Source organism: Ambystoma mexicanum, chromosome 4q (genome assembly GCF_040938575.1).
Source record: "Ambystoma mexicanum isolate Mex_15411 chromosome 4q, UKY_AmexF1_1, whole genome shotgun sequence".
NCBI classification, from domain to species: Eukaryota; Metazoa; Chordata; class Amphibia; order Caudata; family Ambystomatidae; genus Ambystoma; species Ambystoma mexicanum.
In genome coordinates, this window is record NC_090928.1 from 978272514 (window position 1) to 978299863 (window position 27350).

At 47.7% G+C, this 27350-nt stretch overlaps 1 protein-coding gene across 1 annotated transcript in view; it reads right to left on the reverse strand.

Annotated features, from left to right (window-relative positions):
- Positions 1–27350, reverse strand: part of NSL1 (NSL1 component of MIS12 kinetochore complex) — a 260539-nt gene that overhangs the window by 126229 nt on the left and 106960 nt on the right. The window contains exon 2 of the mRNA XM_069608536.1: positions 17743–17818. Within this exon, the coding sequence (XP_069464637.1) occupies positions 17743–17818 (76 nt within the window). The remainder of the gene's footprint in view (positions 1–17742; positions 17819–27350) is intronic.

The following is a 27350-nucleotide window of genomic DNA, read 5'->3' on the forward strand; positions in this document are numbered from 1 at the left end:
GATTGTAGATCTGACAGCTGCTTTTGATGCTGTGGACCGCAATCTTTTGTGGTCAAAACTTAGCATGTGGGGAATCCCCAATGGTCTCTTAAGAATGATAGTCGAACTCCACGAGAATTCCAACATTCGAGTCTGCTTGGATTGTGATGGGCTATTGTCTCACCAAATTTCTTTTTCAAGTGGGGAGGGCGGGAATCAGGCAGAGTTGCGTCTTAGCACCCGGTCTGTTCAACCTATACATGGCCGATTATCTGGAGCCAGTAGCCTTTGTAACCCCCAAATTACACAAAATATAACCGCTCTGGATGGTTTACGCTGTTTACTTTTAAATTTTTGACTGCACTCGTATAGCAGTCCAACGTTTAATCGATGGCTTTTCCAGTTTTGCTGATTTGCATTCCTTAAATGTCAATCCAGTTAAGACTGAACTAATTAAGTGCTCAATACGGAATAAAGGTACTTCTTTCCGCTGGCGGATAGGTCCAGCGCATGTGGAGACGGTTGATAGTCTCCTTTAACTGGCCTTTTTGATCACCTCAAAACCTGGTAAATAGAAACTACAGAAGTGGTGGAACACGCATGCTAACGCACTCGCAACCAACTAAGTAGGATGGATGCGCACTATGGCAAATTTTCTTTGTTACCATGTGTTCGGTACTATTAGGAGAAATTAATTCCTAAAATCTTTTATGGGATGGATGTGTATGTCTCATCCACCGTGGAATATTTGCCCACCCTGGAAGCTCTGATCTGGAAAAGGGCTTTGCGCCTCTCAAGCTCTCTACCACTATGTGCCATAAGATATGAGCTTGGATTAGTCTCAATGAAAGCAACAGCATACTGAAAAAAGCCTTTCCTTAAGGGAGATTATGTGCCCGACTGAATGTTCTCTGTTTGTGGACCTGAAAGTAATATTGTTGGAGAAGGGCTGCCAGCCGCTGCAAGGATCGTATGATCTTTGCTGTGATCTACTTTTTAGATCTGGTAGCTCCATGACAGAATTGAATGAAAATACAACAAAAGCAGAACACTCGCTATACCACTTTGACTGGATTAATGCCAGAGATGGTATGCATTTGTATACATCCTTGACTCACCTTGGTGAGGATCACAAAAAATTGGGGATGGTGGTCCCATATCTAGCGATTTATCCGGACAGGTTTACTAGAAGAATCTTTATTCGTTTTCGTTGGAATCTTGTCTTGACTAAGGAGATTCTGGTTAGGTATGGTATATGTATGGTAAGCTTGAACTGCCAAATGATATTTCCCATATTGAAATGTCCACTACTTCTGTCTCTTCCTTGTAGCTCAACAAAAACAAATGTGAAGGGAGAAAGACGCTTGTATTGTGATTATGAATGTTTAATTTCTTTTTCTCAGAAAGGGAATTTGAATATGGTTATTTCATCTTTTATATTGAAATGAATTGTATAATGTGCTCGGTCTTATTTTAAGAATTATATTTTTGTAACTTAAATATTAAAAAGGTAAAAGTATTACAAACCAGGGTGAAGGAAGTATTGGCTTTTGGCCATCTTGGATATCTTTTAGCTGGTTTCCAAGTGCAGGAGCTGGTGTTTGTCTGGTGCTCTACTCCTGCCTTACCTCCTGGCTGTCCACCTGCACAGAAATTAATTTTGGAGGGTTCTGGTAGAAAAGGCAATTCCAATGGTCAGGAAACTCATAATAAATTCACCCCTGTGCACAGCCCTTTTTTTCTTTTAGGAAAGGGGAAAGAAGTATTTCTCTTCTTAAATGCTGCAGGAGAGGGAGACACACATTCTCCTTCACAAGCGCTGCTGCTGGGAGAGCCAAGGAAGTTGGCTTAAGTTAGGTTTTTCCTTCAGAGGATCCGCAACTGTTGACCAAGGGGTCTCTCTGGATGTGCTAGGTTTTCCCCATAGCGTATCGTTCACTCAATTCCAGAAACACCATCCGGAATCCACTGTGGATTTTGCATTTCTAAACTGGATGCATCTTTGGAGAAGCAGGTTGTTTCTGCACAAATCAATTGTAACTTTCAAAGGCTCCTTTGTCACCTCAACTCTGGAAGTCCACAGATCGTGTAGAAAGGCACACCTAGCCAGTTCTTGTGTGACCAAGGGAAACCTTTCCCTAAACACAATGAAGGTCATTAACGCCGATCCACGAGAACATGTCCAAATTTCATCACCCCCTTTGTGGGGCCAATTCGACCTGCATAGCATTCTATTGTCCACCTGTAAGGCCAGGTTGTGCCAGAGAGATGCCTCTCCCGGTAGATACATATTTGAATTATCTGAACCTATCCATGAGATCAAAGAGCTGTGTGGAGGTTCAAGATGGCTGCCTGCAGGGGATAGACGCGCTGGCGGAGCTCCCGAGCCCCGGACCTGGGAATTGCCCACCACCCGGTAACTTGGCTCTGACAATCACCGGCTGAGGTTGCAGAGGAGCATTGGCGTCTCGGTGCCCTTAAAGCACGGATCTGGGTGGACTCCCCCGTCGCGGAAGCCGCGGCCGCGGTGGTGCTGGAGCGGGAGCCTGGGGGAGGCTGTGCATCTGTGCGGATCGTCACAGGAGGAGGAGGAGCTGCGGCGGGGACGATCCTGCACCTGGTAGGCGGGGGCTGTGTGGCGGCCGCTTTGCCCCGTGGCGGCCCAGCGGTGGGGAGGCTTGGCCGTGGTGCTCTCTCTCCGGGAGCAGACCGGGAGTGAGGAGGCAGCCGCAGCCCAAGTTAGTGGGCCCCCGACCTGCTCCGGCGGAGAGGAGGGGCCGCGGCAGAGGTGGCGCAGCATCGGGCCGTTAGCTCAGTCGGAGCTTTGAGAAGCCGCGGGGAGAGGGCCCCGCCCCCAAGAGAAGGAAGGCAGCTGCGGGGGGGCGGCTACACTGGTGGCAGACGGCCGCAATGCTGAGGCCTTCTGCCCCCCTGGAGTGGTGCCTGCCTTGGAGGAGGAGGAGGGAGTGGCCCTCCGGAGACAACAAAGAGAGGCACCAGTGGGAGCGAGAATTGTAGGGGCCGGCCCTGGAGAGCTTGGAGGAGCTGGCCCAGGAGAGGCTAACAGCAGCAGCAGAGGAGACCCGGCCCCCGGAGTGGGAGAAACCTAAGGTTTGAAGGTACAGAGCGGGGAGTCACGCCAGGAGGCTGAGGAGAGGCCTGTAAAGTAAATCAATAATAGACCAGGAAGTGGGGGAAAGGCCTATAAAGCAACTCGTGCCGGGAGAAATCTGGGGGGATTGTTCAGCCTTGGCCCCCTTACGCAGATAGGCAGCAGGGATCCCCAACGGCCTGTGGGGAGGAGAGGCGGGACGCAGGGGACCTTTGGCGTTCCGAGGAGGGTGCCCTCCCAAGGAGAGTGGGGGCAGACCACATCTGCTATCCAGCGGGTTTATATGAGGGACCGCACGACAGGGAGGAGGACGTCGGAGACTTTGGACTAAGGCATTGGGCAAAAGGCCTGCGGAGTGGCCGCCTTGGCCTTGCAGAGGAGGTCGGTGGTGTCCAAGGGCTAACTTTAAGTGAGCAAGGCACGCCTGGGATGGCCGGGAAAAACAAAGGGAAGGGCGGGAGAGCGCTGCAAACTCTAGGGGACGCCCCAGGTACACTCCTCACGATGTGGCCGATGTAGGAGATGAGGGAGACAGTCAAAGGCACGAGAGACTGCTCAGACGACGCCGATTCACCATTGGAGGGGGGGGGACTCGGACATGCTCTCGAGGCAGGACTTTAGGGGGGGAGATGTCCACACTGCAAACTAGCCTAACTAAAACATTCCAGGAACAATTTCAGCTTCTGCGTGCAGACCATGGGGGAAATCAAGCAGGAACTGCGGCAGCTAGGGGAACGGACGGATCTCCTGGAGAGGGGCTTGCAAGAAAGAGATAAAGAAGTGTCAGCCAACAGTGAGGCAATTGAAAGACTCGATGTAGCCATGCAAAACCTGGAGATTCAAATGGAGGACATGGAATACAGGTCCCGAAGGATTAATATAAGGATCAAAATGTTGCCGGAAACGGTTCAGGACAGGGATCTAAAAGGAGTGGTCCAAACCATCTTCGCTAAGATACTGGGGACCCCCCCCCCGGATACCGTGGAGCTGGATCGCACACACAGGGTGGGCAGAGGGGTTAGAGGTACAACAGCAAGACCCAGAGACGTCCTAGTGGCTTTTACCAGGTATGCCCAAAAGTAGGCAGCCCTTCAGGCGGCAAGGAAGCAGGAGCCAATAATGTACAATGAGCACCACATCGCACTGTTCCAGGACTTGTCGAGCAGCACTCTGATAAAGAGGCGTCAAATGGGCCCGGTTCTTAAGGCACTAAATGCCAGAGGGATTCGGTACACGTGGACCTTCCCTTTCGGACTGGTGTTCGAGTGGGATGGGAACCAAAAGCGGATAACCACGCTGAAGGAAGGAGCGGACATTCTCCACTTGGACCTTGGTCTGGTCTATTCCGCAAGATAAGGCATTCCAACTCTTGAAGACAAGATTTACTCAAGCTCCCATTCTGGCCCAACCCAACATTGATCGACCATACCTCGTGGAAACGGATGCCTCTAACTACGCCATTGGAGCGGTGTTGAAGCAAGAATTTGAGGATAAACTAGAACACCCTATTGCTTACCTTTCACAAACCCTGACTCCCAGTGAGACACAATACTCCGTCCTGAAAAAAGAACTTTTAGCCATCCGCCAAGCATTCACTGAGTGGCGACATCTACTCCTGGGAGCAAGATATCCAGTCCAGGTCCGCACGGACCACCGAAATCTTCAAATTCTACAGTCATTAGAGTGTCGGAACAGTCAGGCTCGTTGGGCCTTCTTCTTTGCCCAGTACCAGTTCCACATCACTCATGTTCCTGGATCACAAAACTTGATTGCTGACGCCTTATCTCGACGGCCTGACTACGAAACTACCGAAGATAAGGCCTATCCTAAGATGTTTCCACACACGATTTTTGTAGCCCAAGCAGTCAACCTCCTGGAAGAAATCCGAGTACAAACCCAATCCTCTGAAATCTGGAAGAATATTTCAAGAAAGAATCAATGGAACCTGAGAGTCAAGGAAGGATATTTGTTCAAAGACAACGCTCTGCTCATTCCTACACAAAAATTACAACAAAGAATAATAAACCTCTGTCATGATACCCTTCACTCCGGACATCGTGGCATCACCAACACCCTCCACCTCATACAAAGACAATTTTGGTGGCCTAAAATGAAGACTGACAAACAACTATACGGCTGAGCCTGTGCAATCTGTAGTCAGAATAAACATGACAACAAGAGGCCGGTGGGTCTTCTGCTACAACCCGCACTACCAACAAGGACATGGGAAATTATCACTACAGACTTCATTGTGGAATTACCGCCTTCCAGAGGGTATACCATCATCATGGTTACCATTGACTCGTTCACTCATATGGCTCATTTCACACCCCTCAATAAGCTACCATCCTCATCTGAACTGGCTGGAATCTTCCTGGAGCACATATTCCGTCTTCATGGACTTCCTTCCAAGATAATTTCCAATCGAGGACCTAAATACATCTCACAATTCTGGTAACACCTCTGTCAAATATTAGGAATCCAACGCGCTCTTTCATCAGGTTATCACCCTCAAACCAACGGGGCCACAGAACCTGCTAATCAGACTCTGGAACAATATCTTCGATGTTTTGCTACTAAGGTTCAGGATGACTGGTCGCTCCTGATACCCGTGGCTGAATTCGCATATAACAATTCCGATCATTCAGCAGTTAAGACCAGTCCCTTTTATTGCAGCCAAGGATTCCATCCATCAGTTCTGCCCTCTGTTCTTCCACAACCCACACCGGTACCTACTGTCGACTCCTGGATTGAAACACTCATCAACATACATAAGGAGACCAAAGAGCACTTAGAGAAGGCCAGAACACAGACCAAGAGATATGCGGATTCCAAAAGAAGACCCTGGCCTTCTTATTCAGTTGGAGATCAAGTCTGGTTGTCCTCGAAATTACTACCCCGACATCTACGGCCAAACAAATTGCCCCCCTGGTATTATGGTCTGTTTTCCATCAAGGAAATTATAAACCCAGTCTCATACCGGCTCAAGTTACCAGAATCCTGGAAAAAGATTCACCCAGTTTTTCACACCTCCTTATTAAAACCTTACATTCAATCCTCACGGAAATCCTGCAGACCCACTCCTGTGGTGGTGGACAATCAACTGGAATATGAAGTGCCCCGGATATGCGACTCCAGGTATAAATGGGGTCGGTTTCAATATCTGGTTGAATGGAAAGGATATCCCCCCAGTGAAAGAACTTGGGAACCACTTTCTAATCTGAATACCCCTCTACTGCTCAGAAGATACCACCTCATACACCCAGGCAAACCTGGAGGAACAGGTTTTTAGAGGAGGCATGCTGTCATGACCCACAGGACACGCCCCTTTTGGTTTTCCTGGTCCTTGTCGCAACGGGCCTTGCATTCCCGGACACTCCCAACATGGCCGTCCAGCGTGACACGCCTTCAGCGGTCTATACATTGGACGTAACATATTCTACTAATAGACCGCACGCCCGCGGCTCCGTGCGTCTCAATGCTATTGCCAAGTAGCGATCAGACGTGTGCTCCGTAGTTCGCAGAATTGCTTTCCTGGTTCCTAGCTTTTCTACTTCCATTCCTTGCCCCTTTCCCTTTTCCTCTTGCTTCCTGGACTTGTGCGCCATTAGCACATCTTCTTCGTTTCCCGGATCCCCGGATTGCTGCATCCCGGAATCTCAAACGCACGCTGGAGTCGGAAGAGACTCACTCAGCCTATTTCAAGTCCAGGTCTGTCCGCAAGAAGACACCGTCTACAGAGTCCAGCAAGGATCGGTCTCAGGTGAGAAGGGGGGGGGGACTCCGTGATAGCTACTCCATTCATATGGAGTCCGGGCGGCATTAGGTATCTCGGAGTGAAAATTACACCAACCCTGGCAGGCTGGTACCCAGCTAATTACCCTCCATTGTTAAAAGACATTAAGTCCGACTACCGAAGGTGGAGGGGCCTTCGTGTTTCATGGCTGGGCAGGATGGCGGCGGTCAAAATGGTCACCCTTGCCGCATCTACTGTATCTTTTCCAGGCAATACCCCAAGCAGTCCCTGCGAGCTTCTTTAAGGAATTGGGAACCTTGACCAGAGAGTTTCTGTGGGAAGGGAAGAAGGTGAGGGCTAGTAAACAACTGCTGATGGCACCTAGACGGGAGGGGGGACTAGCACTTCCGAATTTCCAACAGTACTATGAGGCTACACAGCTACGGGTCATTAGAGATTGGCTTCGGGAAGGGGAAGCTACACAAGATAAACAGTGGGTGAAAATGGATAGAGCAGTGGTACATCGCAGTCTGGCAGAGGTGCTGTGGCTCCCAAAACAACATAGACCCAAGCATCTATATGAGAGCACTATAACGAAATTGATGGCGGAGAACTGGGATAAACTGGTGGGCACTAAAGGGATTACGACCTTCCCATCCCCCTTCACACCCTTATTTGGCAACAGGGATTTCACCCCTGGGCTGGAAGTAGGAGCTTTCAGGCGATGGCAGGAGGGAGGCTGTAAATGGCTGGGGGATCTGTTTCAGGGGGGGGGGGTTCTCTCATTTGAGGAGTGTAAGAGGGAATATGGGATAAAGGAGGGGGAAAGGCTCAGATACGCGCAATTACATAATTGGGTCTTGAACCCGGTGAATAAACAAGCAGCAACGAGAGAGAAGACGCGCTTTGAAAGATTCCTCCTGTCAAACGATGGGTCCAAGGGGTTAATAACTAACCTATATAAAATTCTGGACGAGGCATCCGATAGGGGCCAATGGCAGTACATGCAGAGGTGGAGTCAAATCCTAGGAAGGGAAATGGCGCGAGAAGAGTGGGCGAGGCTGTGGAGGGACATCCCCAGACTGGTTAAAGCATCCCAATTACAGGAAATGTGGTATAAAGGTACTGTTCAGGTGGCATTATACACAGCCGGTCTCCGGGAGATCTACCTTAGCACCTCGGGGAGTTGTTGGAGGAGATGGGCGCAGGAGGGCACGGCGCAACACATCTGGTGGGAATACAAGTTTGTTGTTGTTAAACCAATAAAAAGATGTTCTTATAAAAAAAGGGGGATGGAGGGGGAAAGGGGGGGGTTTGTTGAGGGAATGTTTTGCATAAGTTATACAATTCAATAAAAAGTGTTTTCAAAGAGCTGTGTGGCTATCACCGCTGGTAAAGACCTCCGAGTACCTGGAAGCTTACCTAGAGAGCACAAGCTGTCAAGTGTGAATGGCAGGACTGAGTGGGCCACTAGCTTTACCCAGGGAGGCATCACTGTGGTGGTCCAATCTAGCCTGTATGAACATTTCTTGCTTATCAAACCTTTATTATATTTTGCAAGCTCGGGATACCTGCATCCATTCCTTAACACTATGAACAAGTCTGTACCTGGGACCTTAAGAGTTACTTCTGCACCCTGAGAAAGGCTTTTTAGCATGTGTTTACTAAACTCCACACAGAGGGAATAGATCAAATATAAAGCTTTCAGGAGAAGGACCATCTTGATAGTGATAATTTCACCCCAAAGCCCTTGTGCAGCCCCAACCCCATTTTGCAATGTCCTGCTCCATGGTTTCATCACGCTATTTTACATTTATGCCACTTTCTTTTTCAGGTCACAGATTAGGAACACTCTTCAAATTTCTCAAAGCCCAATTCTGGTGTGATGGGATGAGTTCAGAGTACAGAGCCTTAAAATAGAATTGAACTACAATCAAAGATGCCCTTACCAGTCATTATCAGAGTAGTAATGTCACCCACCATGCTCGAGATCGTCCTGCGTTCCAATATACCCATCAGTTTCCTGGCCAGTTGCTTCCACATGCTTCCAATAAGATTGTCTGCAATAGAACACTCCTTTTTTAGCTATAGAGTCCACTAGAATATCCAGTGACCTTCAGTCTCCCAGCCCTAAATTGGTCTAATCTTCCAGAAAAAGCTTTTTTTTGTGTCTTGCAGAGTTTCTGCGATAGTATCTTCCCTTTTCTATTGACAGAACATGAATAGCTTATCATACAAAAAGAGGCCAGGGTGCCCCTCTGCAAGAAAGAACACAGCATAATAACCTTTTCTGTGGGAATGTGCAGAGAGACGCCCTGACCTCTTTTTGAATGTAAAAGGGACTTGGGGTTGGTCACCCTAAATTACCTAGGGTTATCCAGACATGGACCCCTTGCTCACTGTGGTCAGAGAGGCACAGCTCCACCTCAATGATGAGGCCCGACTAGGTCAAAATACTTGTCTGGGGTTGCTGTTGGTACTCTCGTTGAAAGGAAGATTGCCTAGCTGCTCAAGTGGGCGGCACAAAGACTGATATGCAAATGGATATTCCTCCTTTATGAAAGGTACAGTAAGCCAAGACATGTAGCTGCGGACTCTGAGTGGGTACATTCCCACAGAACAGGTTATCATACTGTTTTCTTGCAGAGGTGCGCCTGACCTCTTTCTGAATAGCTTATCGGTTCACCCTAAAGCCATCCCACACAGCGTGTTTTACTGCCAGGCCTGCGTTGACCTCAAGTAGTTTTCAATTGTTTCCCGCAAACTCTCTGCGAAACCCCCTTCCTGCAGAATTCCAGGCTTCACCATCTAGCTCCTTGGCCAGCTAGTTTGATCGAGCAGTCAATTTTTTGCATGACATTTATATGGTCCGATATCCCAGTCTCCTCCAGCTTCACTGGTTATCTCCTGATGACAAGCCAATCTGAAATCATAAAGTAACCAAGCCTAAAGTGGGAATCATGAACCGAAAAGTAAAAGGAGTATTCCCTGACCACTGGGTTCCTAATACTTCAGATATCAAGTACATTGTAGCCATAGAGCCGTTTGCTTGTCGCTCCTCCTGTGCATCTACAGTCGGCAGAATGATTTATTAAGCCACATAGGTGATGTGCTTTTAATTGTGTAGAAAACTCCAGGACTATGCGCCATTAGGTGTTGATTGTGTTTTTAATACTGAGTCTCCAAAACAACAAACTAGTGTAAATAGATGTGCCCTTTTCTTGATTACACGTGTATCGGCTCGCTGAGCCTTTGTTAAATCAGGGCCGAAAAAGCTAAAAACGGATTGGTCCATGTGTTATTTAGTAGCAAAATATATAAATGGGTCTGATCCCACAAGCCGGCGCGTGAGACAGTAGTTTCTGGGATATGGAGCTTGGGATCAGATGCCTGGTACACTCTCCTGCCAGGGATTTGCGCTTCCTTTCATATACTCATATAAGAGGTGTTTGTGTAAAAGGCAAGCCCTGGCAAGAGGACTTTCCAGGCAAGTCAAATTGGACAATATGCTATGAGAGGATCCTGACAAAGATATCAAAAGATAACTAAGGAGTGTGAATAAAACATTTTCTGAAGTAGGAGGGAGCCTGGCAGGAGAGTACAGCAGGAAGTACTTTGTATATACATTCCACTGCTATAAAAGGAACTCTGAGAACTGCTATTAAGTGAAGAGAAATCCAGGGGAAGGGAATTACTCTCTGCAGTTGTGAAGCATACATATTTTAAAACTTTGTGTTGGAAGGTAACATTTCTTGGTTTGAACATGTATACACTTTTCAAGGCCAAAGACATTTCCCTTTCATTTTACAGTTGATTTTAGAATGTGGGGGTCGGATTAGTACTTTGGACACAGGAGCTATTTTTTTGGACATTCTGACAAAGGGCCAACCCATTTGTTTTGTTTTGGTAGGGAAAATACCTCTTACAGCAGGGACAGAGAAGCGTTTTTCCAACCCACTTTTTAAAATAAAAGTCTAAAGCCAAAAACATGAATCCACTGTGCCCGAGTCATTCCTGACCCTTCCCATTTAGAGAAAAACATTGAATTCACATACAACTTTCTTATTCTCAGGAAAAATAAACACAAAATGTAGAGTACATGTTGGTTTCTAGTTTGGCATGTATATAAAATGTAGTGTAGGGTAGTTGGGCTATTTGGTCTAAAGGCTTAGGTTTAGGATAAAAGCTTTTAATTTGGACAACACAAAATCTTGATCCATTTAAAGAGTTGCACAAACATGAATGGAAATAGGAGGGTAGCAAACCAATTAGCACTTCATTTTACTTGGCATTAGGAGTCAGTTTAAGGCAGAGTCCTTTTGTTTCTATGCAATCTTATTTAGAAAAACTACTTCGGTTATTTAAATTGATGTTATTTTCTTGGGCATAAGGTGGACAAACTAGCCTCCTTCCTATTCCACTTTAAGGGATACAACCCTACTCAGGATTTCTCTTTTAATGTTACTATTGTGTTCCCAGGTCAAGAACTCTAACAATTGCTGAAACACGTTGTACACAATGTCACAAATCCCAGAATATTTGTCCCAGTGAAAACCGAGGAATTCATTTATTTGTCTGTCAGAATATATTATGTGCGCTGCGCCATCATGACGTCTGGTGCATATTTATTTTAAACTCAAAACGTCCCAAGGAGCCCAGACCCCATTCAGTGGCATAACTTGTAAAGGGTTCCCCTAAAAGGCTTTCAATTGCTATCAGGTGTTTAATTCTGAATGTACTTAGGTTTATTGTACTCACTTTGGGTTTGTCTTTTAAAGGCACAAGATAGGTAGGAAACAAACAGCTCCAGGCAGCTCCACCAAGCAAGCTCTACCCCCAGTTGGTCCCCAGTTCCAAAATCCCTCTACGACAATCTGGTTCCATCTTCGGCAAGCCTTTTTCATCATACTTACCTAGAAAAGGACTTCTTCAGAGGCATTTGCATATGCTACATCAAAGGTTGGTGGCCAACATAGTACTTCTCCTGTCTGACAAGCTGCATATTTCCCAGGAACCCTCAGTATTCCCTGTGTATCTGGCTTTAAATAATTGATAAACTTCATCCATTAAGCAACATTTGATACATTTTCTAATTGGACGGGACCTTGGATAGGTTCTGCCCAGATACAGACACCTACAATCCCCCCCCCCCTTCATTTTGATTGGTTCAATGTACTGTGCCATATGACGAGGGCAAGTTCTCTTCTGTAATTTTTTGTTATGGATCGGTACCATTATTGATGCCTGCATATTCGAAACCGCAACAACATTCTACATTTGAAGACCTCCTTCATGTTCCAATAACTGGTAATATGAGAAAGTTATATGAGAAAGTTATTATATGATGGTAACTGCTTTATTTATTTATTTATCTGTAATGTGCACTATACAGAAAAGATGTGATTCAAGGTGCATCAAGACAGGGGGAAAACGGGAAAAAAAACGTTCTTAAAAGGTCTTGAAACATTCGGAATGTGCAAGTGCTAAAGAATGGGAGCAGGAGAGAGGGGGAGGAGAAGGAGGACTGCAGGAAGGGCAAGGGTTGAAGACATAACAACTGAGGAGTGTCCTATGTAACTACCCATTGGAGCTCGGATGTTCTTTGCCATTGTACGACCAGGGAGGTATGCAATGGCTGAATACAATCGATTTTTGTTTTTAAGCCAAGCAAATCATTCAGAAGCTATGACAGATAATGTAATTTCATTTTGGTGCCGGTTAAATCAATAAAATGTTTTACTTTGTATTTCAATGGGTGTGTATTGTAGGTTTCCATGGGAATTATTAACTATGAAAATGTATTGTGGATTTTGTTGTTGATTTAGTGGTTATCCGAGTGTGCACTTTTTAGTATGAGTTCCTGTCCGAGCGCTGTATGTTTTTGTGAATGTTTCTTTAGGAATGCATTATTTACTTTAAATGCCAATGTATGCCTTGGAGATCCCAGGCCATGGAGCAGACACACAACAGATGTAGTTTATTGGCGTGCCTCAGGTGAATAGTTGGAGGGCTGTACAGAAATGTGGTCTTTTGATGCATTGATTCACTAAGAAACAGACCCATGTACTTACGATCCAGCTCCCCTCACAGAGTAAGACACCACAAAACTGGGGATTTTCTAAAATGTAAAGGCCTCATTTTTAAGAATCACCACGTGCTCCAAATATATCCCAGCTGTATCTGTTCGGATAAAATGATGGATTAATTACTAATTAATGGTGGACTTTATGATGCCAGAGAACTGACCTGTGAACCTTTTATCTTGGGAAATGGGTTGAATAAGCACAGACTAGATTTCAACTGAATTTGACCATTTTCACATGACATGCAAATAGAAAGCAATGCTATAGTACACATCTACTTAATTAAATGTTGGTAATAAAGGGCTTTATCAACAAATTAAATTCAAAAACATGTACACCACACAGCGCACATTGCATTAAATTGTTACTTTCCTGTCATATTAAAATACAGTTTTTGGATGATAATGTAACATGGCTGCACAAAGGGAAAACTGTTTGTCTTGAACATTTGCTTAAACATGCTTTGCAGGATTTACAATATATAGATGAAAAAACCCTAACACACAATGCATTTTATTTTTTAATAGAGATGAGTTTCTTTTATATATATATATATATATATATATATATATATATATATATATTTATATTATATATATAAGCCTTAAACAAAGCTTTCTCTAGCCCTTGCTAGTCCCAACACCCACAGTCCATTCCATTTCTCGGTCATGAAAACTTCACATGAAATCGAGGGAATGAATCGTATTGTTCACCCTGTTTGTGGGGTGCAGCACTTTATGAGAACATGACAAATCTGCCTGATGTTCATAAAATTAGTTCCTACAGTTTGGTCCGAGGCCTAAAGTCTGACCTGTGTGGCGGCGTGTTGCAGTCGTTCTGCTGGGTCACAATGATATCTAGATGGCAGCGTAGGGACATGCTGAGCCTTACTGGTGTGGTTGCGGCTACTTTCCCCGAGCATGGCTCACGGATGGATCAGGCATGTGGCCCAGTCATGGCTCGAGCTTGCAACGAACAAAGCAGTGAGCGCCAACACCTTTAATGTCAATTTTCAAGATCTTTTTCCTTCTTAGGCCATAGGATGCTCTTGGCAGCAGGACAGCCTCGTCCATGAGCTCAGGACCTAGGTCAGTCGGGAAGGCCTCTGCCCTTTCGTGCTCCGTGAAGGAGTGGGTTTGTCCATTTAATACCACCCATATAGAAAATGGGTATAGCATAGTAGTTTACAGTTTTCCTTCTTGCTTTCTTCTTCGCCTTGGTATACAGTCTTTTCCCTTCAACTACATCCATACCAGTATTCATAAAAAACCCTTGGCTTGGAAGGTTTGGTCTAAACTGGCGACATCCGATAGTGGTAAGAAACTGAATGTCATAAATGTAAGTAGTCCAATAAGTCCTTAAAGTCGCGTCTCACCAAGTCGGGGGTTTAGCCAAGTACAAGACCCCTTGCTGAATAGTGTGAAGTATAGGTGACCTGGAAGGAGACTGCGCCTGATTCTTGCACACGAGACTTATTTTTTTATTTTATATTTTTTGTTTTTTATTTTTCAGAAAAAATTGCCCTTAACGTTGATGACACGTGTTTCGGTCCTCCAAGGACCTTTCTCAAATCAGGGCTATTGATTAGTCTTATGGTCATGTAAGAGGCCCCTGTCACAAGATGTGAAAGATAAGCTTCCATATATCATTGGGATAAATCCCTGCTGTTCAGATTAAGCGCGTACAATCGCAGAATTGCTACAAGTCTCAAGGGGGCCATAAGACTAATCAATAGCCCTGATTTGAGAAAGGTCCTTGGAGGACCGAAACACGTGTCATCAACGTTAAGGGCAATTTTTTCTGAAAAATAAAAAACAAAAAATATAAAATAAAAAAATAAGTCTCGTGTGCAAGAATCAGGCGCAGTCTCCTTCCAGGTCACCTATACTTCACACTACATCCATACCAGGGTACGAGAAAATCATAGTTCAATATCTCCCCCAGGAGAGAGCTCCCATTTCTCTTGCCTTCCTTATAATGTTCTACGTTAAGGGAGACATCAGGAATTCTGCAAAGAAATGGTGAGCTCTTTGTCCCAATTGTGGCTTGGGAGCCAGCAAGCTGTCACCGCCTTCAATTGCTAAGACCTGCCTGAGATACAAATCTAGTGAGGCTCTTTTGTATGAAGTGACTAGCGTTACATTGTTCAGCATTTTCCGGAAATCCAGCAATGCAGAGGCTGTTTCACCGGGAGAAGTTTACTTCTTAAGACAACTCCAGTGTGAGCATTACATTTTGTGGTTGAGAGTCCCCGATTAGCCCTGCCATCAATATTAGTCTTACCTCTGAAGCAGTCATCCTCTCCTCCACTGTATCTACCTTTGATGTGAGTTAGCCGTCGTTCTTCTGAGCTGAAGCTCTGTACTTTGATATCTGCTAGGTCAGTACTCAAGATAAGATTTCAAAATGAGAGTATTTTACTCCCTACTTTTTAAAGTTGGGAGTAAAATGTTTTTTTAGGGAACAAAAAGCCAAATCCCAATGGGAGTATATTTTTAAGCAAGTAAAACATGTTTTAACTATAAACCAGACAACTTGTGTATTAAATATTTCACAGCAGGATGGCAAGCTCTTTTGTGTTAGATTCCTATTTTTTGTTGGGAGTATTTTTACTCCCTATTTGTTTAATTTTTGGGAGTATTTTCCAACTTTTAGGGAGTAAAGGTGGCCGATACATACACCTTACCTATACGGCTGCCTGTCATCCCTTCAAGTCTCTTCCTCGCCTATCTGGCATTTAGCTGGCTGGGAGGGCTCAGGCTCTGGTGTAGTTGGATAACCCATGGCTCAGTGGTGAAGAGAGGAGAAACATGAGTTTGTAGTGCCATCTTTGGTGCTGACTTTGGTGCTGACAGTTCTAGAACCAGATCCATTTTAAGGGCAGTGAGTTGGAAGAAAGCACTCCACCAACCCTGCAGCCAAGATATCTCAAACTAAGCTCGAAACTTTGTGAATTGCTGGCACAATCTGGATTTTGTTAGAGAACAAGAGGAGGTGAAGGGGCTCCAAACCTATAGTTCAGAGACTTCTAGGTCCGATTTGTAGACTACTACAACCTACTGAAATTAAACGCGGAACGTCTCCTTCGACATCTCACTGCTAAGCATCACTTTGATCACGTACTCTGTGCAATTAGGTCTGTGCAGTTAGGGTTTGAACATTGTTTTGACAGTTCTGACTCGCAAGCCAACTGAACCTGTATCATCTAGTGAGATTTAACTGGTGATGTGGAAAGATGATTTTCTTACTGATGTAGATACACTACATGAGTGCTCTATAAATAGTCACTAAACAAACACATTCAGATCATTTCATAGGACCAAGATGGTCATTCAGAATCATTCCTTGTTTTAGCCAGAGATTGTACATCCTAACATACTTTTCTGTGAAACCTTTCTTCAGGTGCTAAAGGTACTCTCCACAGTCTGGGCATCAAAAGACTACAACAGTTCAACCTGAACCATATAGAAAATGTTTGGCCCATGTTTATTCTGTACATTCACTGTGCTTGGCCTAGTGCAAGCAGGATTGCAAACCTTCGCTGTCTCCCGATTCCTGCAGTGTTGCTATGATATGGCCCTCTCAGTATTAATATTAATTACTTCGGGACAAAACCTGTGTCTTTTTCAGCAACATGTTCAATCGAGTCTAAAAAGCAGTCCCTGGGGCAACCACATGCTATTAATGCAAGCACTATGCATCATGTATTCTCTAGCTCATCTTCTCAGCTCTGTTAAAACGTGCTGAGGAACATTTTTGGCAAACCTTCTGGCATATCAGATTTCGCCGCTTCCCCAATTCAGTGTTGGAATTCTTTGTCATCTTCCTGCTAATCACAGGGAAGGTGATAGGGTGTGATAGCACGTACAAATGAATCACTGTAGTGAATCTTGAAATTGCACATCACTCCAGCAACAATTTACACACCATCCTTACTGTAATTCCATTATGTGTCTCTGAAATTGGCATAGAGGTCACACATAAGCACAAGAGAAGCTCAACAGGTACAGAATACAGAGTGAGGCTGTATAGGAGTTGCCCAGCATAGTGACTAGAATGTTCATTGAAAAGACACTAAGGAGGGTCAATATTGTACATGTTCATTTTGTGACTAGGTTTTTAGTTAACTTATTTCAATATTTTCTTGCATTTAACTTAATATAAAAATAATGACAACACTTTCTTGCAGTCAAATTAAACACTTAAGGTTGGATCATATATATGATATGATATGATGTTCTTTATAACACGTTTAATACCCAGAGGTTTCTAAGCGCAGACCTGGGGATCGAACCCGTGTTTCTCTGTGTTGTCTTGCTTCTAAGGCCAGCACGTTGCCTCTGAGCTATCCTCCCTTTTATTTATATTAAAAGGCACAATATCACCCAGTGAGACAAATCAAAAGGTAGTGTAGCATAAAATAGTAGGTAACATGTTTGAACAATGATAAATGTGGAAGAGGGAGGGGGGGGGGATATTTTCCTAAAACAACTGTTGCTGCAGATTAGTTGAGTGCATATATGTCAGGTACCCTCTTGACACTTCCAGCTTATTCTTCCTCTTGATTATGAATGCCATTATGCCAATCATCTACTTTTAGTTTGTGCTTATTCTTCCCGACTGACAGAATTATTCCTTCAACGATAACAATACCCCTTTGCAATCAGATTTAATGGATGGTGGAACAGATTTCTAACTACAAAAACACTTTTCTTTCATCTGCAAAATCTACCAATTGCTTCTCTTTTTAAAAAGGTATATTGATGCACCAGAGAACATGTGAAAGGAACATATTAAAAAACTCAATAAAGCTAAACCAAGAACCAACCTACCACTTGGAGAATCGGACGCTTCATGAAAAGGTTGTCCATCGATGGTGACATTCTCTTGAACGATAGTATCAAAGTTCTGAAAGAAATTGACGTATACATTACAGCTTCTTTAACTTCAGCTTACAGAGTCAGTCCCTCATGTGAACACCACAGTTTTTTTTTTCCAACCTAAAGTTGTGGCTCTACCAATAGAGTTAGTAAGAACAAATGCTTACATAGTAAACTTTAAATGTTATCAATATCTTCTCTATACATTTATCAAGGGGCAAAAATTAGTTGCAAACTTCTAGCCACACATATAAAAGTTACTTGCCACCTCAATTTTATACATACACACAGCATACCATTTCTTGTCAAGAGTCAAATATCACTAGGCAATGAGTAGTGGCAATTTTGCGCCCATTCAGTTATATTACTAAACCAACAAGTATTTAAGCTTGCAATATAGTCTTCAACGCAAATAGAAACACTTTAACAATGGTCTCACTCTCTTGTTTAGTATGTAGATCTATTCCCTTGTAAGGATAGTACAGGTGTATTAAAAAATTGTAAATTATATAGTTGCAATATTAGCAATAAAATAGTTGAGTACATACCCAGCCTTCTACACTTCTCCTATTCACTTCTAAAAAGTTAAAGCTGCCTACAACCAATCATCAAGGTGCAACCATTATGGCACAGAAAACTTAAATCCTACTCACAGTTGTGGTGCTGTTAGGATTGGCGAGCCAGGGAACAGGTGAGGTTATGCATACCAACCCCTGAATAATGCGGAGTAAACATTTCAAGTTGAAAACTACTAGCCAGGCATAAGTCACTTGCCCCCATAGTTCTCCACATACACAGCACACCATTTCTTACTCACCAAGAGTCAATTATGAAAAGCCAATTATCATTAGTGGCAAGCGCAGATGTTGAGGCTCGGACGAACCAATTAAATGGAAAGGATTACACAACTCAGTCAAAAGTAGATGGGCTTCTATGGGGCATTTAATGATAAACAGCCTACAAGTAAACTAAAGCCATGGATTAAAACATTAAAGGTAAAGCATTTTAACTGCAGAAGGATGAGACTGACACACAGGTGGCATGGTGATTGTTCTAGACTTATTTGTCATGAAAATAAAGAGAAAACATAACTTTCACAATCTCCAAGAGGGGTTTCCCAGCCTCAATTGAGGGGTCTGTTAGAATGTCCCTGTAAATCAATGGTCGACCGTCCTGTGTAAAAAACCCTACTTCTGACCTTTACACTTGAAACTAAACTAGAGATAAGGTAGACCTTCTTGGTCCAGAGGAATGACTCCCTTCTTCTGGACTGGGGATAAAAGTTCACTTCCAGGTTTTTGCTTCTTTTCTAGGGGAAGGACTCCCTTCCCCGGGTCAAAATTGAGCTCCAACACAAAAGACAAAGGTCCTCATCGAGAGTTGGGTGGTAACCCTTGAATGCGTCGGTAACAGCGTTAACTCCGCATTTAAGGGTCTGCCCAATCATGAGTCTGGCGTGTTTACCCCCAGCTCAGGGGGTAAACACGCAGGGAAAATGCAATTATTTTTACTGGCAATTGCACCAAAAATTCCCCAATGGGAATTAACAGTTAGCGCCCAACCTGTGATCCACAAGCAATACCGCCGGACAGGTGGGCGCAAACGCTAATAAAGTTGGGCGGTATCCCATATGGGATACCGCCCAACTCGTGATCAGGCCCAAAGTTCCGACACTTCTCACTGTCAGGTACACCACCTTGTATCATAAAGTCTTTTTAGCTTGGGTTACCAGGAGAATGACTCCCTTCCTCTGGTATCTGTATTTCACAGTTCAACACAACCAGGACTCCCTTCCCTAGGCTTATTGGTTTCACAGTCAACTTCACACTGAACTGTATCAAGTCTCTACTTTCAGCTAGCCTGGGCCGAATGACTCCCTTCCCCCAGGCCTTTCCAGCTTGTGCTAGTTTACCAAATTATCAGGAGAATGGCTCTCTTCTCCTTTTGTCTTGCTCACAGTTGACTATACCCAAGGGGCATGGTTCCCTTCCCATGGTCTTCCTTTTCAAGAACTTTCACACTTGCAACATCCCCTTCGTGTTTCAGCTCTCCTTTGCACTGGCCCACTTGATTCACTTCCCTGCCAGGTACTGCCACGTGGAAGATGACTGGAACTGCTTTTTTGAGTTTGGGTCCCTGACAAAAGTTTCACTTCCAGATTTTCTTTGGGTTGGCACACCTGGATCACTTCCCTGCCGGGTAGTGCCACGATGAAGATAGCTTGTGTCTTTCTCAGAGGAGGGGTCCCAGGCCAGTGTTTTAGTTTCACCTCTTCTTTGGGTTGGCCAACCTGGTTCACTCGCCAGCCAGGTATTGCCAGGAAGATGACTTGTACTTCTCTCTCGATAATAGGGTCCTCGACCCTTCCTTGCCAGTGGATGAGCGGTTGCTACTGCGATGAGAAACTCTTGTACTCTGATTGATGGTATGGGTCCTCAACCCTTCCCTGGTGGCCAGTCGATTTGACTGGCTCACTGTGACGAGGAGGTGGAGGAGGAAGACTGCAGGTCACCAGACCATGGCGTGATCCTTAGGACTTCGACTGCTTAGGAGCCTCAGGACTGCGCTCTTTGACTGCTCAAAGGGCCCTTCCATGTCCCCTCTGGATATCCTTAGCTGGCCCTTACCTTGTTCGGGGCCTTGGCTTGTTCCCGGAGATTCCAGGGACAACAAACGATCATCTGGGCTTCCCCGGCGTCTTGCTTCGGCTGTGGCAGTGTGACATTATTCCCCACTGCAGCTTGCTTCTGCTCACCCTTCCTCCATCCTTCGCCAGTCCGCCCGTGCGAACCAGAGATGCTCGCCTGACTGCCAACATCATCCAGGCTTCTCTCCTCAACAACGCAAGTTTGAAACCCCATTGTATGGTGTACCGCGCATCTACAGTCACTTGTGGCCGCTTCCTCCCTCATTGGACGTCCTTTGTGGATCTTTATACTTTGTTGCCAGCTGCATTGGGCCTGGTGGTGAAAGTATTTTGTAATTTTCTACTGGGCAACAATACATAGAGGTGGAGTCAAAATAGAAAGTACTAGAGGTGAGTGGGGCTTGAGGAGGGGGGGTATGTGTTGGTGTACTGTGAGGTGCCACAACCCGTGCAGTAGCCTCTTTCCCCAGGTGGGGAGCTCCGTCCCATGAGGACCTCCCTCGCAAAACCACCCCTAGGGGGACAATTGGGTAGCGACAGCCCCTCCCTAGCCTCATGAGAAGGGGCTCCCTCCTGGGGAGAAGTGGCGACGTCCAATGATTTGTCACACCCTGCAAGGATTCCTCTCTTCCGTGCTCTGATGGATCCTCATTGGCTGGCCAAAGTAGTATGAGGGGCAGCACAGGTTACCTACAGGCGCTATGACAAAATGTGAACCACAATAAACTAACTGTTTCACCATCACACGGGTAGAAAAGAAAATATATATGTTGCAAAAATTTGATAAAATGGACAATTTCAGTCCCCATAATATTGAAACAGACAAAAAGAATTTGGATTTGTAAACATTAAGTGCCACTTTTGGGCCCATGTGAAGCTTACAGTGTCAGGGTGAAGGCATCAGAAAGTTGGTTTGCTTCTTCTTGCCAATTGGTTCAGCTCTGTAGTTTTGACTCCAATGTATTGTAGTAAGCATTACAAATAAGAATTTGCAAAGTGTCCTTTCTAGGTCCATAGACTAAAACTACAGTCATAGCTCCAGCCTTAAATTAGCTGCTTACTTTCTCTTACCCAGTGTAGGGGAGGCATGGTATCACAGGTATAACACTGACACAATGGATACAATTTGTAAAACCTTTATTGAAGTTGTTCGGATTGGAGAAACTCCTACTTTGCCCTATAACTGAAATGGCAGCAGTCTTGACCATCAAACGATAAACAAAACAGTCCCAGAGGAGTCCGTGAAATCAGAAATGGCCTATACTAACAAAAACCTAATGCCTGCCCTATCTCTTGTACAAAAAGTGTAAAAAGGAGAAATGTATACAAAGGAAAAATCAGTGTTCAAAAGAATAAATGTGGCTGAACCAGCTCTCCTCCCCAGGTTAGTACTCACGGAGCAAAGTTGTCCCTTGTAGACAGGATAACACAATCTGGCTCCGTTTATAACACAATAGGCCTCAATACAAGGTTCCCGGTCCGGTAACTACGGTACCGGTAAGCTTGCCGGTATTGTAGTCATCGGACCGGCAAACTACGAGTTCTGCTCACGGGTGCCTTTCCACCCGCGAGCAGAACTTCAGGGGCTCAAATGGGAATGGGGGGTAAAAGTTTCCGGCCCCTGGCAATGGGGAAATACAAGGTCCGCCAGGGTTGTAATGGCCCTGTATTTCCCCATTGCCAGGGGGCGGAAGAATGTGTACGTTTGGCGGCAACCTACCGGTTTTACAGGCAAGACTACCGCTAAACTTGTAATGAGGCCCAATGAGCAGTTCAAAAACTTGGATCGAGGCCTGCCTTGCTTTTCACATTGAAGTCTCTCTTCCTGACTTCCAAAATAATGTTTCAAAAAGGTTCACGTAGGTCCCCCTCTGTCGGGCTCAGACCTTTCACAACAAAGTTCAACAAAAGCTTGCAAGGGGGCTCCCTACCCCAAGCTTATTTTACTTCGGGTCTCCCTTTGTCGGGCTCGGACCACTTTATGATGTCAAAAACTTTCAAATGTAATGTGCATGGCTTTCTTTACAGACAACAGCAGGACCACTTCGACTCAAAGTTTGCGTTTTAACTATCACTCTCCCTTTCTTTAGGAGTTACTCTTGCTTACTTCACTTTTGCTGTTCATTCGCTTTATTGCTTCAAACAATGTACCTTTCACAGAGACTTTCAAGTTGGCTACTTCCTTTCGCCAAACCAATCTGTTACTTAGTATCGCTGATCTCACAGCTGTCCTTACTTCAGAGTTCATTCCCAGCTCTGCCTTTCTTCCTGTCTCATCCTTACACGTGCAGCCTTCACTTGAGATATAATGTTGCTACTTCAAACTTAAACACACACCAGTCTCTCAGGTCACTTGCCAACTCAGCAGCTGTGTGAGTCTCTTTCTTGGTTTTGCGATTTCCAATTCACGAGTCAAGGTTAGTACTACAGACTTGGCCTCGCCTCCCATACTCTGCCGTTCACCTGGGAGGGTCGCTGGTGTCCTGGAAATGCAATGTAGTCTTCACTTGTGGGATCTGGCTTTCTCCGCGTACCTTTCCCGGCCTGTCGGAGGCAACAACCTCCAATAGAGATCTCTTGGGGTTTTCTAACTTGCTGCTCTCATCCCTTGGTCCGTCGCTCTGTTCCAAGTGCTGCTCGTACTCGTGTTGCATCTTGCCCAAAGAGTGTCCTTAGGTTCTGCCTTTTATTCATGTGAGGAGAACCAATTGCTATCAGGTGTATGCACTTAGAGTCAAGTGCATGACTTTGCCTGATTGGATTAGCAGGACATGTCCAGTACGATGTGTGAAAGTTAATGTTGTTACTCTCAGTCACCCTCTTACTCGGCCCAGTGTTTGTGTAAAAAGGGGGGTAGGAGGGGAGGAGTTGGGGCCTCGGAGTATCCTAAAAAATATGATGGGTTAGATAAACAAAATAAGGGGGAATACAGCATCTCACCATTGGCGGCCTCACCCCCACTCTCTGAAGAACCCTCACCCAGGTAATCCTCCCGCACTGGTCCACCTCCAAGAACTGGATCCAAAAGCGATGGCCGTGTCCTGCCCACCTAGATGACAAGTCCTCGAGGACTAGCGGGTGAGACACCCTTTGGTTTCTCACACCGGGCAGTCAAGCCTTGTGGAATCAGCTGGGTCCTCCAAACTCTGCAAAAACAAAGAGGTGATGGCTGAAAGGTTTAGAATGAATCTTAACCACTGGCTTTGCTCTGGGCAACCCTCCAGACCACTGTTCTCCACCTGCCAAGCCATTACAGAAGGGGAAAGACCATATGCAAATCAGGCTTGGCCCCACCCTAAAAGGGGCAGTCCAGCCCGAACTGCTAGGCCACATCCCTTCTGCACGAGATCACAAGCATCCCCAAACATGTTTCGCCCTTGTTGGGGGTCAACATGTTTGGGGATGCTTGTGGTCTCGTGCAGAAGGGAAGTGACCTAGCAGTTCAGGCTGGACTGCCCCTTTTAGGGTGGGGCCAAGCCTGATTTGCATATGGTCTTTCCCCTTCTGTAATGTCTTGGCAGGCGAAGAACCATGGTCTGGAGGGCTGCCCAGAGCAATGCCAGTGGTTAAGATTCATTATAAACCTTCCAGCCATCACCTCTTTGTTTTTTCTCCTCCAAACTCTGCCCCTATTTGGTTTCTTCATCTATCTGACCCCTCGTGTTGCTTCTAGACTCTGTCCTCCTGAGGTCTTGTAAAGATGTTTTATAAAAAGGCACAATGTCACCACCTCAAAAATCTACAACACCCTTGTGTCCCTGCTAGACACTTAACAGGAAGAAGTCAATGATTTTAGCACTAGTGTTATGAACTGCTCAGTTTGTTCTCCATCGAGAGAACATTTACAGGGTAATTCATAGAATTTCGCAGAAAAGTGTCGCAAGCGGCTGGCGCAGAGTGTCCGCGTGCGATTGTCTGCGCCAGGCGCGTGCGCCAAAACCGATTTCCGCGCACAGCGTATTCATGGATTTTAGGCTCCCAAACCAGCCGTGGCGCAGAGTATCGCAGCGACCCTGCAGCAGCGCCAGTAAGGCCCCCAAGAACGCCCTCGCGCAAGGAAAAGCCATCAAAATCGCTAAATCATCGCAAAGGGCTGCGCTAACCCTGGACCAGTTTACAGGGCTGCCAAACAAGAAACGCAAAGCGGGTAACGTTCATATCAGGGGTACGCGGGAAGTTTCACATGCGATTAGCCAGGGTAAGTGTATTACAGGGGTACGCGTGAAGTTTTACACGCGTTTAGCCAGGGTACGTGTATTACAGGGGTACGTGTGAAGTTCTACACGCGATTAGCCAGGGTGTATTACAGGGGTACGCGGGAATTATCACACGCGATTTGGCTGGGTACGTGTATGACAGGGGTACGTGTGAAGTTTTACACGCGATTAGCCAGGGTACGTGTATTACAGGGGTACGCAGGAATCATCACACGCGATTTGGCTGGGTACGTGTATTACAGGGGTGCGCGGGAAGTTACACACGCGATTTGGCTGGGTACGTGTATTACAGGGGTGCACGGGAAGTTACACACGCGATTAAGCTGGGTGGGTCCTCACAGGTGTTCCCTGTACACCCTCCACGGCCCCTGCAGGCAGCCCACAAAACAGGGGACTACCCTGCACACCTGCTCATGTCTCCCACCCCCCACACCCACAGCAGTGCAGGGGCAGCCTCCAACAGGCCCCCACTCATGTCTCCCACCACCCCCACCCCCAGCAGTGCAGGGGCAGCCTCCACCAGGCCCCCACTCATGTCTCCCACCACCCCCACCCCCCAGCAGTGCAGGGGCAGCCTCCACCAGGCCCCCACTCATGTCTCCCACCACCCCCACCCCCCAGCCACCAGGGGCAGCCTCCACCAGGCCCCCACTCATGTCCCCCACCACCCCCACCCCCCAGCCACCAGGGGCAGCCGCCACCAGGCACCCACTCATGTCCCCCATCACCCCCACCCCCCAGCAGTGCAGGGGCAGCCTCCACCAGGCCCCCACTCAGGTCCCCCACCACCCCGACCCCCAGCAGTGCAGGGGCAGCCTCCACCAGGCCCCCACTCATGTCTCCCACCCCCACCCCCCAGCAGTGCAGGGGCAGCCTCCACCAGGCCACCACTCATGTCTCCCACCACCCCCACCCCCAGCAGTGCAGGGGCAGCCTCCACCAGGCCCCCACTCATGTCTCCCACCACCCCCACCCCCCAGCAGTGCAGGGGCAGCCTCCACCAGGCCCCCACTCATGTCCCCCTGCAACCCCACCCCCAGCAGTGCAGGGGCAGCCTCCACCAGGCCCCCACTCATGTCCCCCACCACCCCCCAGCCACCAGGGGCAGCCGCCACCAGGCACCCACTCATGTCCCCCATCACCCCCACCCCCCAGCAGTGCAGGGGCAGCCTCCACCAGGCCCCCACTCAGGTCCCCCACCACCCCCACCCCCAGCAGTGCAGGGGCAGCCTCCACCAGGCCCCCACTCATGTCTCCCACCACCCCCACCCCCCAGCAGTGCAGGGGCAGCCTCCACCAGGCCACCACTCATGTCCCCCTGCACCCCCACCCCCAGCAGTGCAGGGGCAGCCTCCACCAGGCCCCCACTCATGTCTCCCACCACCCCCAGCAGTGCAGGGGCAGCCTCCACCAGGCCCCCACTCATGTCTCCCACCACCCCCACCCCCCAGCAGTGCAGGGGCAGCCTCCACTAGGCCCCCACTCATGTCCCCCTGCAACCCCACCCCCAGCAGTGCAGGGGCAGCCTCCACCAGGCCCCCACTCATGTCCCCCACCACCCCCACCCCCCAGCAGTGCAGGGGCAGCCTCCACCATGCCCCCACTCATGTCCCCCTGCACCCCCACCCCCAGCAGTGCAGGGGCAGCCTCCACCAGGCCCCCACTCATGTCTCCCACCACCCCCACCACCCCCACCCCCCAGCCACCAGGGGCAGCCTCCACCAGGCCCCCACTCATGTCCCCCTGCACCCCCACCCCCAGCAGTGCAGGGGCAGCCTCCACCAGGCCCCCACCCCCAGCAGTGCAGGGGCAGCCTCCACCAGGCCCCCACTCATGTCTCCCACCACCCCACCCCCTAGCAGTGCAAGGGCACCCTCCACCAGGCCCCCACTCATGTCTCCCACCACCCCCACCCCCCAGTCACCAGGGGCAGCCTCCACCAGGCCCCCACTCAGGTCCCCCTGAACCCCCACCCCCAGCAGTGCAGGTACAGCCTCCACCAGGCCCCCACTCATGTCTCCCACCACCCCCACCCCCCAGTCACCAGGGGCAGCCTCCACCAGGCCCCCACTCATGTCCCCCTGCATCCCCACCCCCAGCAGTGCAGGGGCAGCCTCCACCAGGCCCCCACTCATGTCTCCCACCACCCCCACCCCCCAGCAGTGCAGGGGCAGCCTCCACCAGGCCCCCACTCATGTCTCCCACCACCCCCACCCCCCAGCCACCAGGGGCAGCCTCCACCAGGCCCCCACTCATGTCCCCCTGCACCCCCAACCCCAGGAGTGCAGGGGCAGCCTCCACCAGGCCCCCACTCATGTCTCCCACCACCCCCACCCCCCAGCAGTGCAGGGGCAGCCTCCACCAGGCCCCCACTCATGTCCCCCACCACCAGCAGTGCAGGGGCAGCCTCCACCAGGCCCCCACTCATGTCTCCCACCACCCCCACCCCCCAGCTGTGCAGGGGCAGCCTCCACCAGGCCCCCACTAATGTCTCCCACCACCCCCACCCCCAGCAGTGCAGGGGCAGCCTCCACCAGGCCCCCACTCATGTCTCCCACCACCCCCACTCCCCAGCCACCAGGGGCAGCCTCCACCAGGCCCCCACTCATGTCCCCCTGCACCCCCACCCCCAGCAGTGCAGGGGCAGCCTCCACCAGGCCCCCACTCATGTCTCCCACCACCCCCACCCCCCAGCA